Source organism: Anabas testudineus, chromosome 3, assembly GCF_900324465.2.
Source record: "Anabas testudineus chromosome 3, fAnaTes1.2, whole genome shotgun sequence".
Lineage (NCBI taxonomy): Eukaryota > Metazoa > Chordata > Actinopteri > Anabantiformes > Anabantidae > Anabas > Anabas testudineus.
Window position 1 is genome coordinate 15,758,253 of NC_046612.1, and position 16,896 is coordinate 15,775,148.

The following is a 16,896-nucleotide window of genomic DNA, read 5'->3' on the forward strand; positions in this document are numbered from 1 at the left end:
CTTTACGTGATCATGTAAGACTTAATAAAACATAAAAGAAAAATAGAGCTTCCTAAATCATTTTTTCTAACTTGCTGTGCATGAAGATTTAATAGTCCAGGCCACAGAATATCTGGCTTTCAGTAAAAGGAAACTTGATTTTCAGTTTAGAGTAGAAAATCAGAAGAGGCCACTTTTTGTAATAATTTTACAACTGATCTTTTAAAACAACGCTATGAATATCTTTTACAAACAAAAAAAGATGTGTTGCAGCCTCTCTGGCAACCTCCTCTAATAGTTTCACATATAATTAATATTCAGAAGGCATAAACCTTGATGGTCGTTGCATTGGGTGCCCTTTTCCACTGTTGATTGCAAACATACTCATACATACTCATTTCTTTCCCACAAATAACCATTTATTCTTCACACATTTACTGAAAATTACAGTTTATTGAAAGGACACAGAAAGGTCAGATAACACAGATACATGTAGCTAGGAGTTACTACTCAGTGCATGGCACATTCTCAGGGACACGACCCATTGTGAGTCTTTGGCTCTTTGCCTCTGGAGTGTTAAAGGCAGAAAGAGTGCTGAAATATTAAATGTTGAACAGTTGGCCAGCCAACTTGAGCCTCTATATTTCAAAATGTGGAGGAGTAAATTAACCTTGCTACAATGAGTGACAAACAATATTCTAAGTTGGGTAGTAGTAGTGGTAGTATAAGTAGTAGTAGTAGTAGTACTAGTAGTAGAAGGAGCACAATTTTTTTATTTGTCAATTGATATACTTATCACAGGATACAGTGTCAGACCTCACCAGCGAAGGGAATTTTCTAGAAAGATCACACATTTAGAAAGCAGTGTCCTCACTCAGAATAAAACTCAGATAAGTAAACAACAAATGAACAATCATGAAACAAGTTACCAGTGCCATGGCTACCTTTTAAAAAAGAATTTCTAGAATGCATGCCATTTTACTATGGAGGTTTTCATGATGATAGTTTGAAATCTGACAGTTCCAGCGTCTCAGCGTTTGCAAACAATGCTAATATGCGTATGTGTATCTGTGTGCGTGTCTTTAAAAATGTGTGTGTGTGTGTGTGTGTGTGAGTGAGTGTCTGTATTTGTGGCCGCACATATGTTTTTTGTGAGAGTGCGCAGGTGTGTGCTCTTAGAAAGATCCTTCAGGCAATGCAGGAGGTCTGCATTTTGGATGATATGCTGTCCACTCAGTTGTCTTTATGTGGCTTTGTCTTTTTGCTGCTGCCTCCCTCCTCCTCCTCGCTGTTGTCTGAGCGCTTTGTGTTGAATTTTCCAGTCTGCGCTTGGCTCCTTTTCTGTAAGGTCAAGAACATAAAGATTAATAATGAGCGAGGCGGACAAAATACCGTTTCACAGTGGATGCAGTGGTCTCTAATCTGTGTACGGCCTCTTCCCAAATATGTGGGAAGAAACTTGTTTTCATTATTTAATATTAAAGTTTACTCTTCTATTGCTTCTATTGCAGTTACTTATTATCCTTAATTTGTTTGATTCTTCTGTCCCATTTTAGGAGATTCTGGTTTAGCTGATGCAGCCAAATGAAGAAGCTGCCTTTGAAAAAATATCGAGCTGAACTCTCATCCTTCCTAAGCAGGATGATTGGAAAATTGACCACATGTCGCCACCAGTTTTCTCCTCCTCTGCTACACAGATACCAAAGTTAATGCTGCATTAGGACAATCCTCTGTAGTTCAAATTAGAAGTTTTGAAAATTGCTGTAAAACATTAGGTAGTGTTAATTTTAATCTGTATTTAATGTTTCTTACTGAAACATCTATTGCATCTATTTTATTACCTATCAAACATATAAAGGACAATTCTTTCCTCCTGAAACATTTGCAAAGCTGATTTTAAAGTTCCACCAATTGTGTAAGAGCAGTACAGAGTAAAACCATTGCAGGATGTGGATCATGGCGCCTGCTTGCTTGCACAGCATGTGCTTTATTGTATTCATAAACAAAATGGGGACCCACTCATATGAATATTTACCCATTACTGGAAGTTTTACAATTTATGGAGCTTAAAGACAAAATTAATTCATTTTTACAAAGTCCAAAAAAGGCACTCTGTGTAGTAATTTGTGGTTACAGTATTTTAGTTCTTAGTACATGGGATGAAAAGTATATAATATAAAGTATATCATATAAGTATGATGAGGATGGAGCTGCCAGACAGGAGGAGAAGAGGGGAAGAGGAAGGGCAAAGAGGAGGGTCAAAGACATGGTGAAAGAGGACATGTGAGAGGTTGGTGTCGCAGAGGAAGACGCCTAGAACAAAGTGAGATGGAGACAAATGATCACACTGTGGCGACCCTTAAAGGGAGCAGCTGAAAGAAGAAGGTGATACAGGTCTGCAGGGCTAAAGTAGTTTATTTTCATTTGCAGAAAGATAATAGCTACTATTGGACCAAACATAATAAAGTGTGGTGAGGATTTGTTTATATTGTAATTAAACGGCTGTACATATAATTGACTTAAATGCGGATTTAAATTCCTCTTTACAGCTAATGTTTGAAGATAAATATAGCCTTGCCAAGTGCTGACTCTGAAGGGGGTAGCACCTGTGCACTGGGACGCAGCTACTGTGTCCCGCTGGTTTCATTCCAGCTATCAAGGAAATGAGTTCTACTTTAGAAAGCAATGCAATTAAATACCTGGCAGGATGGAAAAGCAGCAGTTCTCAGGGTTTTGAAACCAACAGTGATGGCCTGTTTACAGTTCAGTAACACATTGAAACGCAGCGCAATTTAAGAGAGAGAGAGAGAGAGAAAATGTGTGTGTGTGTAGCGTGTTTTAGGATGGTAGGTTCCTGTTGTTTTTACAAATTCCCTCTAACATTTTAAACACAGATTTATTGGGCTCTGATGTATTTCATTAATGGAATCCAAACGTCTTTGGTACGTTGAATAATCTAAGTCATTTTTGCCAATGACATGTTTAAGTACTGCGCGCAGGCACTAGAAAACAATCCCCCAAGCAAAGCATCTGTTTTGTGTTTACTGATGTCACTTTGGAGAATGCCTTAAGGCTTGCTGGCTGCTTGCAAATTATTGAGTTACACATCACTCTGAATGGCAGTGGGTTATAGTTCTATCACCTGGCTGGAAGCAAAACAAACAAAAAGAGGCAACGTGCACCTCAGCTTTTATTTCATGGGGGGCAGTTGTGTAATTATACAATACTGAGTAGTACATTTTTCAACAGAAGTATGCAAATATGTGTGATACAGTTAGCGAGACTCGGCACTGAGTGACTGTCGCTTCCATCTGCAAGCAAATCTCAAGGTCTCACTTAATGCACTCAGGTGGCTTCTTGCCATCTTATGTTTCTGCCTACTTTGATGTTTGTTTGGGATTTGCCTGTTTGTGTGTGTGCTTGTTCATTTCCATCAAAAAACACCCTAAGGACAGCAAAACATTTTAGTGCAAGGATAGATTTTTGGAGTATCAGGAATGTTAACTAATTTAAAACAAATGTGCAACATATCTGACAAAATAACTTAGATGTCCACTTCTGCTAAATACATACAGAGCAGTTTTGACTTTATATTCCTGGTTAGAAAGAAACTGTTAATGCCTTCTCTTACCTTGTGGATGAACTTTCTTTCTTGCCTTATTTAGCAAGTGTTTTGTGAAAACACTGCACACCAGCTAACTAACCGACTGACTGTACCACAGCAGGACTTTTATTTCTTAGAATATGTGAGATACTAAAACAAATGGGCACATTTTCTTTCAGTTTTCTTGGATATTATGGCCTTTTAAAATCTAAAGGCAAACATTGCAGGGGCTTAAATCTTTTTTATTAGCAAAATAGGCAGAATTTCAAAGTTTTCTAAAAAACATATAATAACATTTTGAGGACTTTGTTTATTTTAGTTTTAATTCATTTATATTGTACATTGGGGCAAATAAATATCTGACTATTTTTCCTTTTAAGATGTTTCTATTGCAGCTGTAAGTTAGACCCAGTATTAACTCAATAAGGCCCCGTGGCAAAAATAATCATAGCATCGTCATCAATAACAATACAATGCAATGCTTTTCTTTGGTTTTTGCCTTGTTTTCAGCTTTTCCTCATCTACTACTACTATGTGAAATGCTTAGATTCCTGGAGTTTTGCTTTCTTCTTTAAGTATGCTAGGGTTTGCTGAGGTGTTATGAAGATCTTTTGTTTTGTAGGTTAGCTGGCATACAGTGGCTTTAAAGCAAGGGTGGGCAGTTCCGGTCTCTAAGTAAAACACCCTATGAGGGCATGTGCTGTTGATCTGTAAAGCTCTGCATCTAATCTGTCTGCCAGATGAGACAGAATGAATAGCCTAAGGTTATTAAATACAGTGATATAGAGAGTCCACATGTTGCTTGCTTGCACTTTAAACCTTTCTATGTGTTGTGTAAAAGAAAGTCTATTCTTCTAAAACCATCTGTAGTGTACACAACGGGGGATGCTGTAGTTCAGTTCTATAAACTGAACATAAGAGCACATAATCAAGGTAGTGACAGGAGTAGGGGGCAGATTAATGAAAAACGAGGCACAGATGCAAGAATTGAAGCCATTACTAATCAAATTAATAACTACACCATGTATGCTGGGTGTTGTGCCTGAAGAATATCAGTGGAAAGCAGAAAAAGAGTTGAATGTAGAGACATTGCTGCAAGACAGTGTGGAAATTTCCCAATTAAGGAGATAACAATAGAAGAGAAAAAAAAAAACCTCTCAAGTCATTATCCCAAATTAGAAGTTAGAAGTCTTCTTTTTTTGTTTCTAAAAAATGCAATAATTTGAAAAACTGGAACATAACACGTTTTAAACAAAACACTGAAATGTACAATGTTCACTAACACACACACACATTTCCTTCCATCATTGTACTTTTTGCTTTTGCATCTTGTGTTGATACAGAACAGTACATATGCCTCAGGGGGGATGAACTGCTTTTGACTTCAATAATATGTTACATATTATGTGGAACTACTTCTCTACATTGAATCTAAAACTGAATACTATTATCTTGTAGAGCTTTGAATCAGTGACACAGTTCGCTGTTGTATCACATAACAAAAACAATTGTCAGACTGTCTCACTGAGTATCTTTTTGGCACGAAACAAACCAGTGAAGTCAAATCTGCCCATTTGTCGAGATCTCCTTTGAAATATTCTTGTGAAAATAGTCTGTGCCTAAAAAGGGATCGTTGCCACTTGGAATGCATGGAAGTTGCTCAGTTACACTGTGATGCACTGCATTGAAATGAGATGCATTGTTTGGCAGTGGCAGATGGTACAGGAAAACACGTGTGACTCAGTTCAATAATATGATGAAGGAAGAAGTTATGCATAGCCTTTGGCAGGGCATTGAATCTTACATACTATAGGTGACATTGGCACACTGAATATTAGATTTCAGCAGATGTGTTGACGGCATTGAGCATCTTTCCATCATGTATTTTTAGCTGTTTCTTTGTTATATACTGTGTTTGTTGTTAAGCTATGTAGCTACACTGTCATTTCCATCATGTCTTTTAATGTCTTTTGTGTTTGCTATGTTTTCATGATTACATTGTTGTGTGTTACATTCAGAAAATGATAAGCTGAAACTGCTATAATTTGGTACAGAGGAGCTACTACAGCTACACAAGGCACAGCTTATGGTTTTCTATGTTTAAAAGTCTCAAGTCTTAAGTCTCATGTCTCATGTGCAAGTTTCTTGTAAAAGAGTAGTATTTTCCTGCATAGCCCATAGGGGTGTGAAACTGTGACTGAAATGGCTACACAAATGTCAATGATCCTGTGTCTTCTATTGAAGAGACAGGTTCACTGAAGTGAAAGTGTTTTCCACCAGTTTTCCTTTGTTTTGCCTTCAGCTAACACCATGACGTAATCATGATGTAGGCTGTAAAAGGGTCTATAGAAGGCATAATGTGAGCTGTCAGCTGCTGGTCTGGTGCACTGCATTCATTTTCAGTGCTGACTGTAGGTCACCTGTGTTGTGAGGCGTTCAGGGATATTATAGCATGTGGGTCATCTGTGTTCTGAATGATCACAAAAAACTAAATAAAAATAGTATGAAAAAAAATCTCATAGATGGTGCCATCATTTTAGCCTTCACGTGATGTATGAACAAACATGGTAGTTGAGTGGCACAGACAGAATAGGAAAGTCAGGTTGTCATAAGCAATACATTTATTCTTTTGTTGTTTTCATAGGATTAGGATTGCTGATGATAAGGAATACACCTTATCTTTTAGGACTGTTTCTATTTTATTGACTAAAAAGTTCTTCTGGAAGATCAAGAATTCCCATCATGGTTTTAGTCAAATGTTTGCATCAGCTGTTATTTCCATGTAAATGCACATGAGTCTTACCTGCTGTTGCTCTGGCAGCTTTTTACTTTCTGGAGCTGATTCCTCCGTCCGATTCTGGAAGCAGTCGCCCCCAGTCTATAGGAGGAGAGGGAAAATATCTCAGGTAGTGTAGAGAACACAGAGAAGGTGTGCCAACTTCATATTTATGTGTGCATTCCAGGAAAACGTCAGATGAATAGACCCATATTAGTGACATTTTATGTCCTTTAAATTCTCACAAATCCGCTGTGTCAATGTCATTAACTTCTTGTACCACCATAAAAGCATCCAGTCACTTTGATTTGACTGGATTTATGACAATAATCAAAAACAAAATAAAAAAATCCAATCGTTGAAGTCATTTACTAACAAAAAAATGCAATGACACTTGCATGTTCTATGAATATTTGCTGCCGGCAGTGTTGGAAACATCACACACATCACATTACACTGTCAAAATGAAGCACAGACTGTATGCTATACAAAATATACACACTCATACAAACTGTCTTTGTCCATTTTCTCCCAGCCTACAGGCAGAGGAGCACAAAGATGCACGTGTCGGAGTTCATGAGCACATTCAGTTTCTGAATCTTTGTTTCAAATATGTCTCCTCTTATCTGTAGCAGCATGTTTCTCCCTCTTGCTGCTGCATTTTTACATCTTTGCCAAAATTGCATAGTAAATGATGGGACACCAGTGAACATTGTTTGCACAAATTCATTAAGAAACAATCTCTTTGACACTGTTTCTACACAGGGTAATTTTCTCTCTTGTTGGCATCTCTCCATACTCCTCTGTCTCCAGTAGTCTATCAACTTAAGTCTGTATTAGTTCTTGAAAGCCACTCATCACAAAAACTGTTCTTCCTCTTTCTTCAAATCTTTGACAGAGTTGGCGATGCTCATTTACTGAAGGATTTTACTCATTTTAACTGATGCTCACAGTTGCCAGGATCACAGAAACAAGTCTGCGTCCTTCCCAAAAAAACCTGAATAGGAGGGGTCAGTGACTGCTTTTCTTTGTCTTACCTCAGTAACTGCCTTCAAGGTGTTAGCAAGGCACTACTCTCCCTCAAATGTTCCAGTGATGCTCTTGAGTGTAAGCACTGTAGTGCACTGTGGTGCAGTAGTGAGTCAGAGGGAACTTGAAAAGGCAAATCTTCAGCTTTTTTGCACAATAAATAATTTGATTATATATTAATAATTGATTTATGACTAATGAAATTCTACCCTTTGGTCTGGTGCTAAAAGAACTGATGCAACATTATTCTAAAAGTTGAAGTAGATAAAGAATATGAAAAAAACACACTATTAACTAAATCTTGTTGCAGTTCTTACATTAAGTTCTGAAGTTAATGAACCTAATGAAGACACTTGGAGTAAAAGTGGTTTGTTTGATTTGTGATGAGGGACTTGAGCATGAATGCAGTGAACAGATGAACCTTGTGGATATGGACCCTCAGGTTACACAGGCCATTACAGTTTAATTACTCCGAAGGCTCACCTTTTCCATCTGGCACTCTTTAACTCCATCACTCTCTCTCCTCATTACTCCAATGTTCATGGGTGATTTACTTGCTGTGACAATTCTCTGAACTTTAGAGATATCCTGTGTGGAAAAAAAAGAATATTTCAATTTTGGGTTAAGATTAAAATGCATAAGTGGCTGATGCTGTAGTGGCTCTTGGGTTCTTAAAAAGTAAACAGTTGTGACCCAAAGGCTCATAAATGTTTAATTTTACTTGTTCATTTAAACTAAATCAATTTATTTATTTGTAGTAAATAAATCATGTCTTGAATTACCATTAATTAACAGGCAGCAGGAAAAGACAGAACACTGACAAACTAATTATTGAAATACAGTACCATGACTTGGAGGTCACATCTTGAGCACTGAGATGAAAAGCTTTTCTTAGTACTAATATTTCTGACCGAAATTTCAAAATGAACTGTTGCAGTTAAAAATTGCTAAGGTACTACCACCAACTACTGCATTTCTAAACAAAAAACTTACAAATACTATACAAAACAATTGTCATCAAAAACAAATAACTACTGCAACGTGTCTGCAACAATGCTGGTAACACTATGAGCCTGTACACATGCACATTGGTGGCTTCATGTCAAAGTCACCATGTTAAACGTGGCGATGCTAAGCATGTATAATGTTAAGCATGTTCATCATTTTAATTTATCATGTTAACATTTTTTTTAGTACTAAACACTAAGTTCTGCTGAGGCTGATAGATTTATTCATGAAATGTAGTATCAGACATACAGTATGCCACACTGGTGATGAAGGTGAACCAAAGTGAAATCATTATTATGCTGCATTGTGGAGGAGCCTCAAAATATCAATTTACACTACTTGACTGACAATTGTTCAAAGCTTTATAATTAAGTTGGGCATGTCAGGAATATATCCTGTGTTGTTCCATGGTATGAGCGAGGGGGCATTGCCTTCCTAAATGTAAATATCAAGTTTTGTTTTAGTTATTACTACGTGAAGACTTGTTACCTGTCTAATTAGCTGGGCATAAAAGCAAAAGGCAATTAAATTCCACTGTCATTTAACTCTTACTTATGAAACAAAATGTAAATGCACAGTTGTCTGTCAACTGACTCTGAGGTCTCAGTTGTTTGACCTTCAAACCATTGTGCAACTGAGGTGAGTATAAACACAGATCACCAGAGTGAGAAGTAATTCTGAACGATAGCTTTGGGATTTACTTCTGTGAGAGCTTTATATGATGAACAATGATGTTGTGTGATGACCCACTGCAAAAACAGCCCACGCAAAGTCAAGATAGTGTGAGGAAAACAAGATGGACAGTTGGAGATGAAAAGGGTTCTCTCTGGCGGTAGAAGAGCAATCTATATCACCACCACCTGAAATGATGTCCGTATGAAAAACATGACTATTGCAAGGTTGATGTGCTTTGACGCAGGAGTGAAAGAAAGGCTTCATCTTCGGCACCAAAAAATGGTAAATAAAAACAAAGTTTCACAAGGGTTGAACACCAGACTACAGTCACAGTTTTCTTTCATATAGTAGACATCATTCGCATACAGATGAGTAACGATATGGCTGCTCTGAATCTAACTGTTGCCTCACAAAACGGTGACACATGATAAACTTTCGGAACTATGGCTACATTTTGTTATTTATGCACCTTTGGTAGCACCAAGAAAAAACCTCCTAGGATCTGATACAGTTCCATCCGTAAATAACGAAACAAATGTAAGCTTTTTGGAATTTGTCCTCTGTACACCAACACAATGAAAAAAGTGAAAAACTCAGATGAATGAAGGGAATGAAGTCAAGACTTACTAACAATTTAGGTTTTATAGCCATTTTCATCCATACATCCCCATTTTTGCTTGCCCATAAATAGTGGCACAAGGACTACCTTAAATATTTGGAAGAATTTCCTTGCAGTCAGTGACTGACCAAATTCCATTCCATTTCTTTGCCTTGAGAAACTTTTGGGTTGTGACACCAGCCACATGGTTCCATTAGCAGCCATACATGTCCATGCCATTACACTACCACCACCGTGTTTGACAGATGATGTGGTTGCTTTAGATCATGAGCTATTCCTTTCCTTCTCCACACGTTTCTCTTTCCATCATTCTGATACAAGTTCATTTTGGTTTCATTAGTCCAGAGAATCTTATTTCTCAGTTGTTATTGTTTTTTTTTTCTGGCAAAGTCTAGTCTTTCTGTTTTTGGGCATTACCAGTGTTTTGCACCTTGTTGTGTAGCGACTGTATTTAGATTTATAAATTTGTCACTTGTCATAGTCTACAGCGTGTTCTTGACTTGACTAGCTGTTGTGAAAGGGTTCTTCTTTACCATGGATACAATTTTGCAGTCATCCACTTCAGTTGTCTTCTGTGGTCTTCTGATTCTTTTGCTTATACTAAACTTAACGTACCGTTAAATCCTTCTTTTTAAGAATGTTTCATACTACTTTCTTGGCTACTCTCAGTGTTTTTGCTCTCTGTGTGATGTTTTTTTTTAATTTCAGCCCAACAATGACTTTCTTCACTTACGTAGACCACTCTTTAGACCTATGTTGACAATTCCAGTGAACAGCTACCAAATGCAAATCTAACACTCCAGTCTCAAGGCCTTTTATCTTAATTAATTATGGAGTGAGGGGGGGACAGGCCATCCTTGGCCATGCAACTCCTTGTCTATGCAACTCCATGTCAGCCATTTGTTCCACTATTTATTATCCTCCAAAAGAGGTGTGGGTATGAAAATCATAATTCCTGAATGGTTAATGCCATACTTGGTACATATTGACTTGTCACTTTCACAGATGCTGGACTGTAGTTTTTATTTCCAAACTAGTGTATGATACAAATGTTGGCATGACCAGATGTCATGTGCAAAAAGATTCCCTATTATTCATTAAAAAACAGTCTCAGGGCCTGAGTACAGCAAGAAGCTTCTGCTTGACCCTAACGCATAAGGAATGCTGGCATTAATTACAGACAGTTCAAGTGTTTCAGCCACAATGAACTAACCCCTGACTGTACTGCTGACCTATGGACCAATGGCTCATGTAAGTGTTAAAACAAAGACTTGACAGAGAGACAGGCCAACTCGAATTCTCTCAATATTCACAAGCAGATGTATGTATATATATATATATATATATATATATATATATATATATATATATATATATATATATATATATATATATATATATATATATATACAGTATATATATATATATATATATATATATATATATATATATATATATATATATATATATATATATATATGTGCCATAACAGGACAAAACTGATTACTATTCTAACTAATTGAGGTGGAGCTGATTTTGAGTACTTATATACTGTACAGTATCCAGTGACTACCACTGAGTGCAATATTTTACTCTGAAATATAGATGAGTGGAAGTATCCACCATAACAAAAATGTAATGTAAGAAAATGTGCCTGGATCAGATGTTGTATTTATATATTTTGTACATTACTGTCCAACAATAAAAGATCAGCAGATATAGTTTTTCCCCAGCAGATATTCTGCAAGTGTTTGTCTACTGCAGCCAGGCTTCAGCACAAGGCTAGAACATAGTACCTTCCCTAACTGGGTCAAAAATGGTCTCTTGAGAGCACAAAGCAAGACGGTCGCAAGATGAACACAAGCAATCTTAACCTGTTACTGTCAAACCCTATTCTTACTTTGTCAGCTGAAGCAACATCTTTTTAGGCAGGTTCAGTGAAAGAGGCTGTATTTGTGGATGTGACCACTTTTGGATGAACATTTCATGTAATATTTCCTAACTTTTGACAACATCACTTAAGATCAACAGAATTTCACAGTGCAGTAAAGGATTTAATATGCATTTCTATCTCCATAAAGTCAGTACTTAAAATGGCGACCCTTCTTATTATGGGATGCTTGGTAATTGTAGACTATATTTAAAAAGGAAATTGAATGAAACATAAATTTAAAAAGCTTTATTAGAAGGCACAACTAAAATGGTTTCTTTAGAAAGTTTCCCAGATTTTTTGCATTGTGCAAATGTTCCTTTAACAGCTGATAAATATCTACAGGCAACTTTTTGCACTGTCAACCACTCACTATCTCCTTCTTGCATGGCAGAGATAAATATTGCATTGATTTTTATAGACAATGAAACAATCATAAAAGTAAATACTAAGTGCTGAGAGCAGGGCAATGAAATGCCTGATTTCTCCTCCAGCACAGTGCTCCAAGCATCTAAGACATCATCTCCCATTACTTTGATGAAAATTGCATGCTATCAGACCACAAGACTTGGCTCCCTCCTTGGGTCTGTTAAATATGAAGCAACTTCCAATCTTGCTGATCTCTGCATCCTCACACTAATGAATCTTTCACCAGTATGAAGAGCTTTGTGTGTGTAAGGCAAGGCCTGTGAGAGTCTTATCTGTTGCATCTACCGGAGTGTAAGGTCCATTACGTTAACTCCGACTATGAGCATGAAACTCAAAGTGGTGTCAGTGAGTGCTTGAACAAACATCCCTGCACTTACCCACTTTGGATTTCAAATACACAAAGCAGATTTTAGTCTAAGTGTGCTCATGAAACTCAAATGCATGTTTTATCACCCAGTAAGTGGATAAAGGCTTTCTCCATATGTTAAAAGCTTTGGAGCATTTTTTTTGTTTCTACAGTACATTGGTGATAATGCCATTGTACCCTGCCTTTTGATCACCAACAATTAATAAAGAGCTGGTATTGTAGAAAATTAGGGATAAAATGCTTGGGGTGGATTAGGATGATGGTAGGGCTCCACATGTACTGTAAAATACTGAATTCTATCTTAATTATCCTAAATTATTTAAAAATTTTAAAGTCTTGCCTCAATAGTAAGCAGTTTGGACACTATGTAAGTTCTGATGTCTTTCTCAAATGTTATATAAAATTCGCAAGGACAAGCCCTTTATATAACTTCTATAGTTTGCATTACAGCTAGATAATGAGCAAAGGAGGACAACCAAAATGTGCTTTTACCCTTAAATTATGTACACATTTTTAAACATACACACATATTAGACCATATATATTATAAAGGACTATAGCTGTGCTAAAGCTACAGCTAGTTATCTATATTATTCTATCTATAAGGAATATTCAATTACACTTACACATTTCTGGAAAGTCTCCAATTTTAACAACTTTTGGTGATGAAAATACTAAAGATATACCTAATACTCACCCAAGTTTTATAATAAATGAATTTAAAATGGATGTAATACTAGCTCTTTAAGATAACGGATTATTTCCCATGGATCGTCAGCTAAGTGTTACTAAATACATTCAATTACAATTTACAGTCCTCATACTGATATGTTAAATTCTAAACCAGACAACAGGGAATAGGATAAGGGATCTAATAATACCACTGAGCTCTTTCATGCTGTTAAGAAGCATAATAAGGAACACAATGCGGTCACCAAACAGCCAAGTTCTTGACATTTGCCTCCCTGTCAGTGCATTGTTACCCAACTTCTCTGCTGTGGGCTGTTTGGCTCTTTTATGCACAGTAAGTGCTTTTGCTTGTTGTTTTCTTACTACTTAATTTGAGTTAAATTTGGCAGTGATTTAAATGGGATTTGACCCACCTCCGCATGCACAGGCAGAGCGGACAGATGGAGCACCCCAGTAATCTTTACAGTGAGGGCGCACCCAGATTTATCAGACAGCCCGTCAAAGTGTACAGCAGCTACAGGAGATAATGGAGCTCGAAAGTGGAGTGCTGCTATTTGTATGCTAATGAACTGGAAAGTAATAACTTCATTAGCATAAAAAAATCAACTCACACCTACCTCGAGTTTCCTTTACTTGTCATTTATTTTGTAAGATGCTTATATTGCCCATGTGCTTGCACTTATTTGGCTCAGTATTGAAAAGAAGATGATGGGGAAATACACACTTATAATGGGATCATCCTGTTTTGCTGAAAACACCAACGAAGAGTTTAAATGTGGACAGAAAATGTCAATTGTTTTGTATGATGCGACAACGAAGGGACAGTGGTGACAATGGTGGGGGTGGTGGCACTGACGCATGCAAAGAAATAATGAAAAGCAAAAATAAATAAAATATAAAAAAAAACAACACCTATAAGTAGAACGTCAAACCTCTTAGGCACCTACGGAAGAGACTCAATGCACATTGTGACTGTTTTGAGGGCACAAAAAGACAGAATCGTTCACCAGGATCATGGCAGATAAGGCACTACAGTGCTGTGGCCGACTCGATGATTTCAAAGTGACTGCAGTGACTGCTTTTCTGAAATCAGAACTAACACAGTCTCTGATTGAGGTTGACATGGCTGCTTGGTAGAAGAGAAAAATAACTGCAGGTACTATAAGTATATTTTCAAGAAACATACCTGTATGTACTCCATATAATCTTTTTTTATCTGTAAGTCTATAAAGTAAAATACATAGGAAATGCTTGAAGGTTGTTGAATCAGACAGTGTTGCTTTTTTTAAATATATTGACTGTGTGAAACGTTGACACGTAGCAGTTGTCACAAATGTCAAAGTGCTTCACTAGCAAAACAAGACAAAATCCTGTTTTTATAACAAATCCTCATTGCAGTCACCTTTTTTATCAACTCCTAAAAGGGATTAAACATGAATCCTAAGTGCAGGCTAATGTGACCTTGACTTTGAGAAGCTCCAAACAAAGACTTTGTGTAGTTAATAATGTCATAAAGAAAAAAATTGAAGTCCAACATACCAAAACTCCATAATGCCCTAAAGTGGTTCAGCTTCACGTCCAGTGATACAGCTCCACAGAGTGTATCGACTGGCATGCATAACTTGGACTGGTGCTTGATTCCTAACAACCTTTGCAGTTGTGTTTGTCCAACTGTTATATTTGCAAGTGATTATTTCCAGGGCAATTTTTCTCTAGAGAATGATGCTCAGGGCATCAGATTGACAAATGGCCACTTGAAAATGAGGTAATAATTGGCTAGCACTTAAATTCATATCGCATAGAGTGCATTATGTGTGCTCTGATGTGCGCTGAGGTGAACATTTTGGCATGCAGCTATATTCCATGATGTCACCAAGCTAGGAGTTAAAGCGTGAAATGAATTTCAATTTGGAAGTGTTTACACAAAGAGGATAGCACAAAACAGTTGCCTGGTTTATCTTATCTGGAAAGTCAGAGGGAAAATTATACTCTATCATTACAGAGGCAAATCCCAAATCCAACTTGAGTTTCATTTTCACTTTACAAACAAACGTATCACATTCTCATCGAGATATTGTAAGTGTAATTTCTATGTTTAAATTAGGATCTCTAACAATCAAATTGACCCTACCTACATTTTAAGTCAATACTGCGAGTCTTTTTTTTTTATTGCAGACACTTTGACATGTGCAAGCAGGAAAACCACAGGTGTAATTAAAAAGATTAATTAGGGCTGCACTCCATTTAGCACTGCTATTGTGCATGCTGGCCCTCTGACATGGCCTACTGATACACATAAATGGCACTGAGCCATTGTTAATGGTATTAATTAGACCTTTTTTGCTATGGCAAGTCAAAATGTCACTTGTGAAAAATGCCCATTGGCCGTGAGTCTAGTAATATCAGCGGGCTGTAGAAGTGCATTCTGCATTAAGCATGTATTGTTCATTCAAGGTCAGTCTTTTAGTCAATGTGCCATGGAGAAAAATAACACGAGTTATGATTACCACAATGACATGTACTCATGGCGCACAATGTGTTGCTCAGAATCTCACTGTGACATTAAATGTTCAGTTTAGGTCAGATAACAATGTTATCAGCTGAACTATAATTAGCATTGAACTTCAAATTTTCAAGATAGCGTTTTGATAGCGTAGCTCAGAGAGTTGACAATTTTGATGAAACACAAAAAAACAACATTCAAGCAGTTGTAATTACCTAAAAAACTATGAGCAAAAGTAAAATGACTTAAAAAAAGCTAAATAGTTGTTACAGTAGTTCAATTAAACTTTACTGTCCCATGCGTTAAGCAATAAAAACAGGGAAATATGGTTAAATATGGAGTGTACTGTTGCAAACTATTTTTGAAGTGACTAAGCATAAGTATTTAAAATCAATTTACTTTATGGTAAGCATTACAAACATCGCACACTGTATAAACACAAGTGCTTATATTTTTGGACTTCTGCAGAGTACACATTGACATTTCACAGTGAGACATTCATTTAGTTCAAGGACAGGAGAGCCTTATCTACAGCAGATATATATCACTATATCGCTCAGTCGATTCAATAAATATAAAAGCGGTTGGATTTTTTTAAAGACCGCAGCCTGCTTTTTGATAAACACTAAATCAGATGAAGCTGCACTGACTACTGCATTACCTTGGCATGTGGCTGCTGAAAGGTGACTCTGGAGCTGTTGATGAGTGATGAGTATCTGAACAAGTGGGTGGGAGAGGTGGGAAATCTGTGGCTGCTGCTGGGCTGGTTGTGCAGGACAGCTGAGAAGCAGATGTGAACTGTGTCCTTCAGCGCCTTCAGCTGAGACTCCTGTCCCCAAACAAGATTACACACAAAAGAAGATTTTTGAATTCCTCCATGCCTCCTCCTAACCACATAAGAATTTACTTAGGCATTAAAGGCATGGGAGGCCATGCTTTAAAGTGACTTTAGAACGGGTTGAAGACATCGTTAGGCAAGGCATCCAGAAAAACTCACCAAAGTAATAGAAGGAAAGCAAGGTTCAAAAGATCATTTACCTTTAATCGATAATAATAATGGACTCTGTGATTGGTTTAATTATTTTACAACAGCTTTTGATGATAACTTCAAGTTAAGACATTTTCAAAAGGCCACCTAAGGGTCTAAAGTTGGGATTCATGCAAACCACACATCCTTTATTAAAAAACGAATTAGCTAAAAGTTGTAAAAAAGAAAACATTACTATCACAAATAAAGACAGTATGATGACATCATTATTCACTGGTGATATTCTTCCTGTCATTCAC

General features: G+C 37.0%; 1 protein-coding gene across 1 annotated transcript in view; it reads right to left on the reverse strand.

Annotated features, from left to right (window-relative positions):
• Positions 1-390: 390 nt before the first annotated feature.
• Positions 391-16,896, reverse strand: part of luzp2 (leucine zipper protein 2) — a 120,519-nt gene continuing 104,013 nt past the window's right edge. Inside the window, exons 9-12 of the mRNA XM_026378658.1 lie at positions 16,271-16,438; positions 7,872-7,976; positions 6,387-6,461; positions 391-1,320 (exon numbers count right to left, since the gene is read on the reverse strand). Of these exons, the coding sequence (XP_026234443.1) occupies positions 1,213-1,320; positions 6,387-6,461; positions 7,872-7,976; positions 16,271-16,438 (456 nt within the window). The 3' untranslated portion in view covers positions 391-1,212. The remainder of the gene's footprint in view (positions 1,321-6,386; positions 6,462-7,871; positions 7,977-16,270; positions 16,439-16,896) is intronic.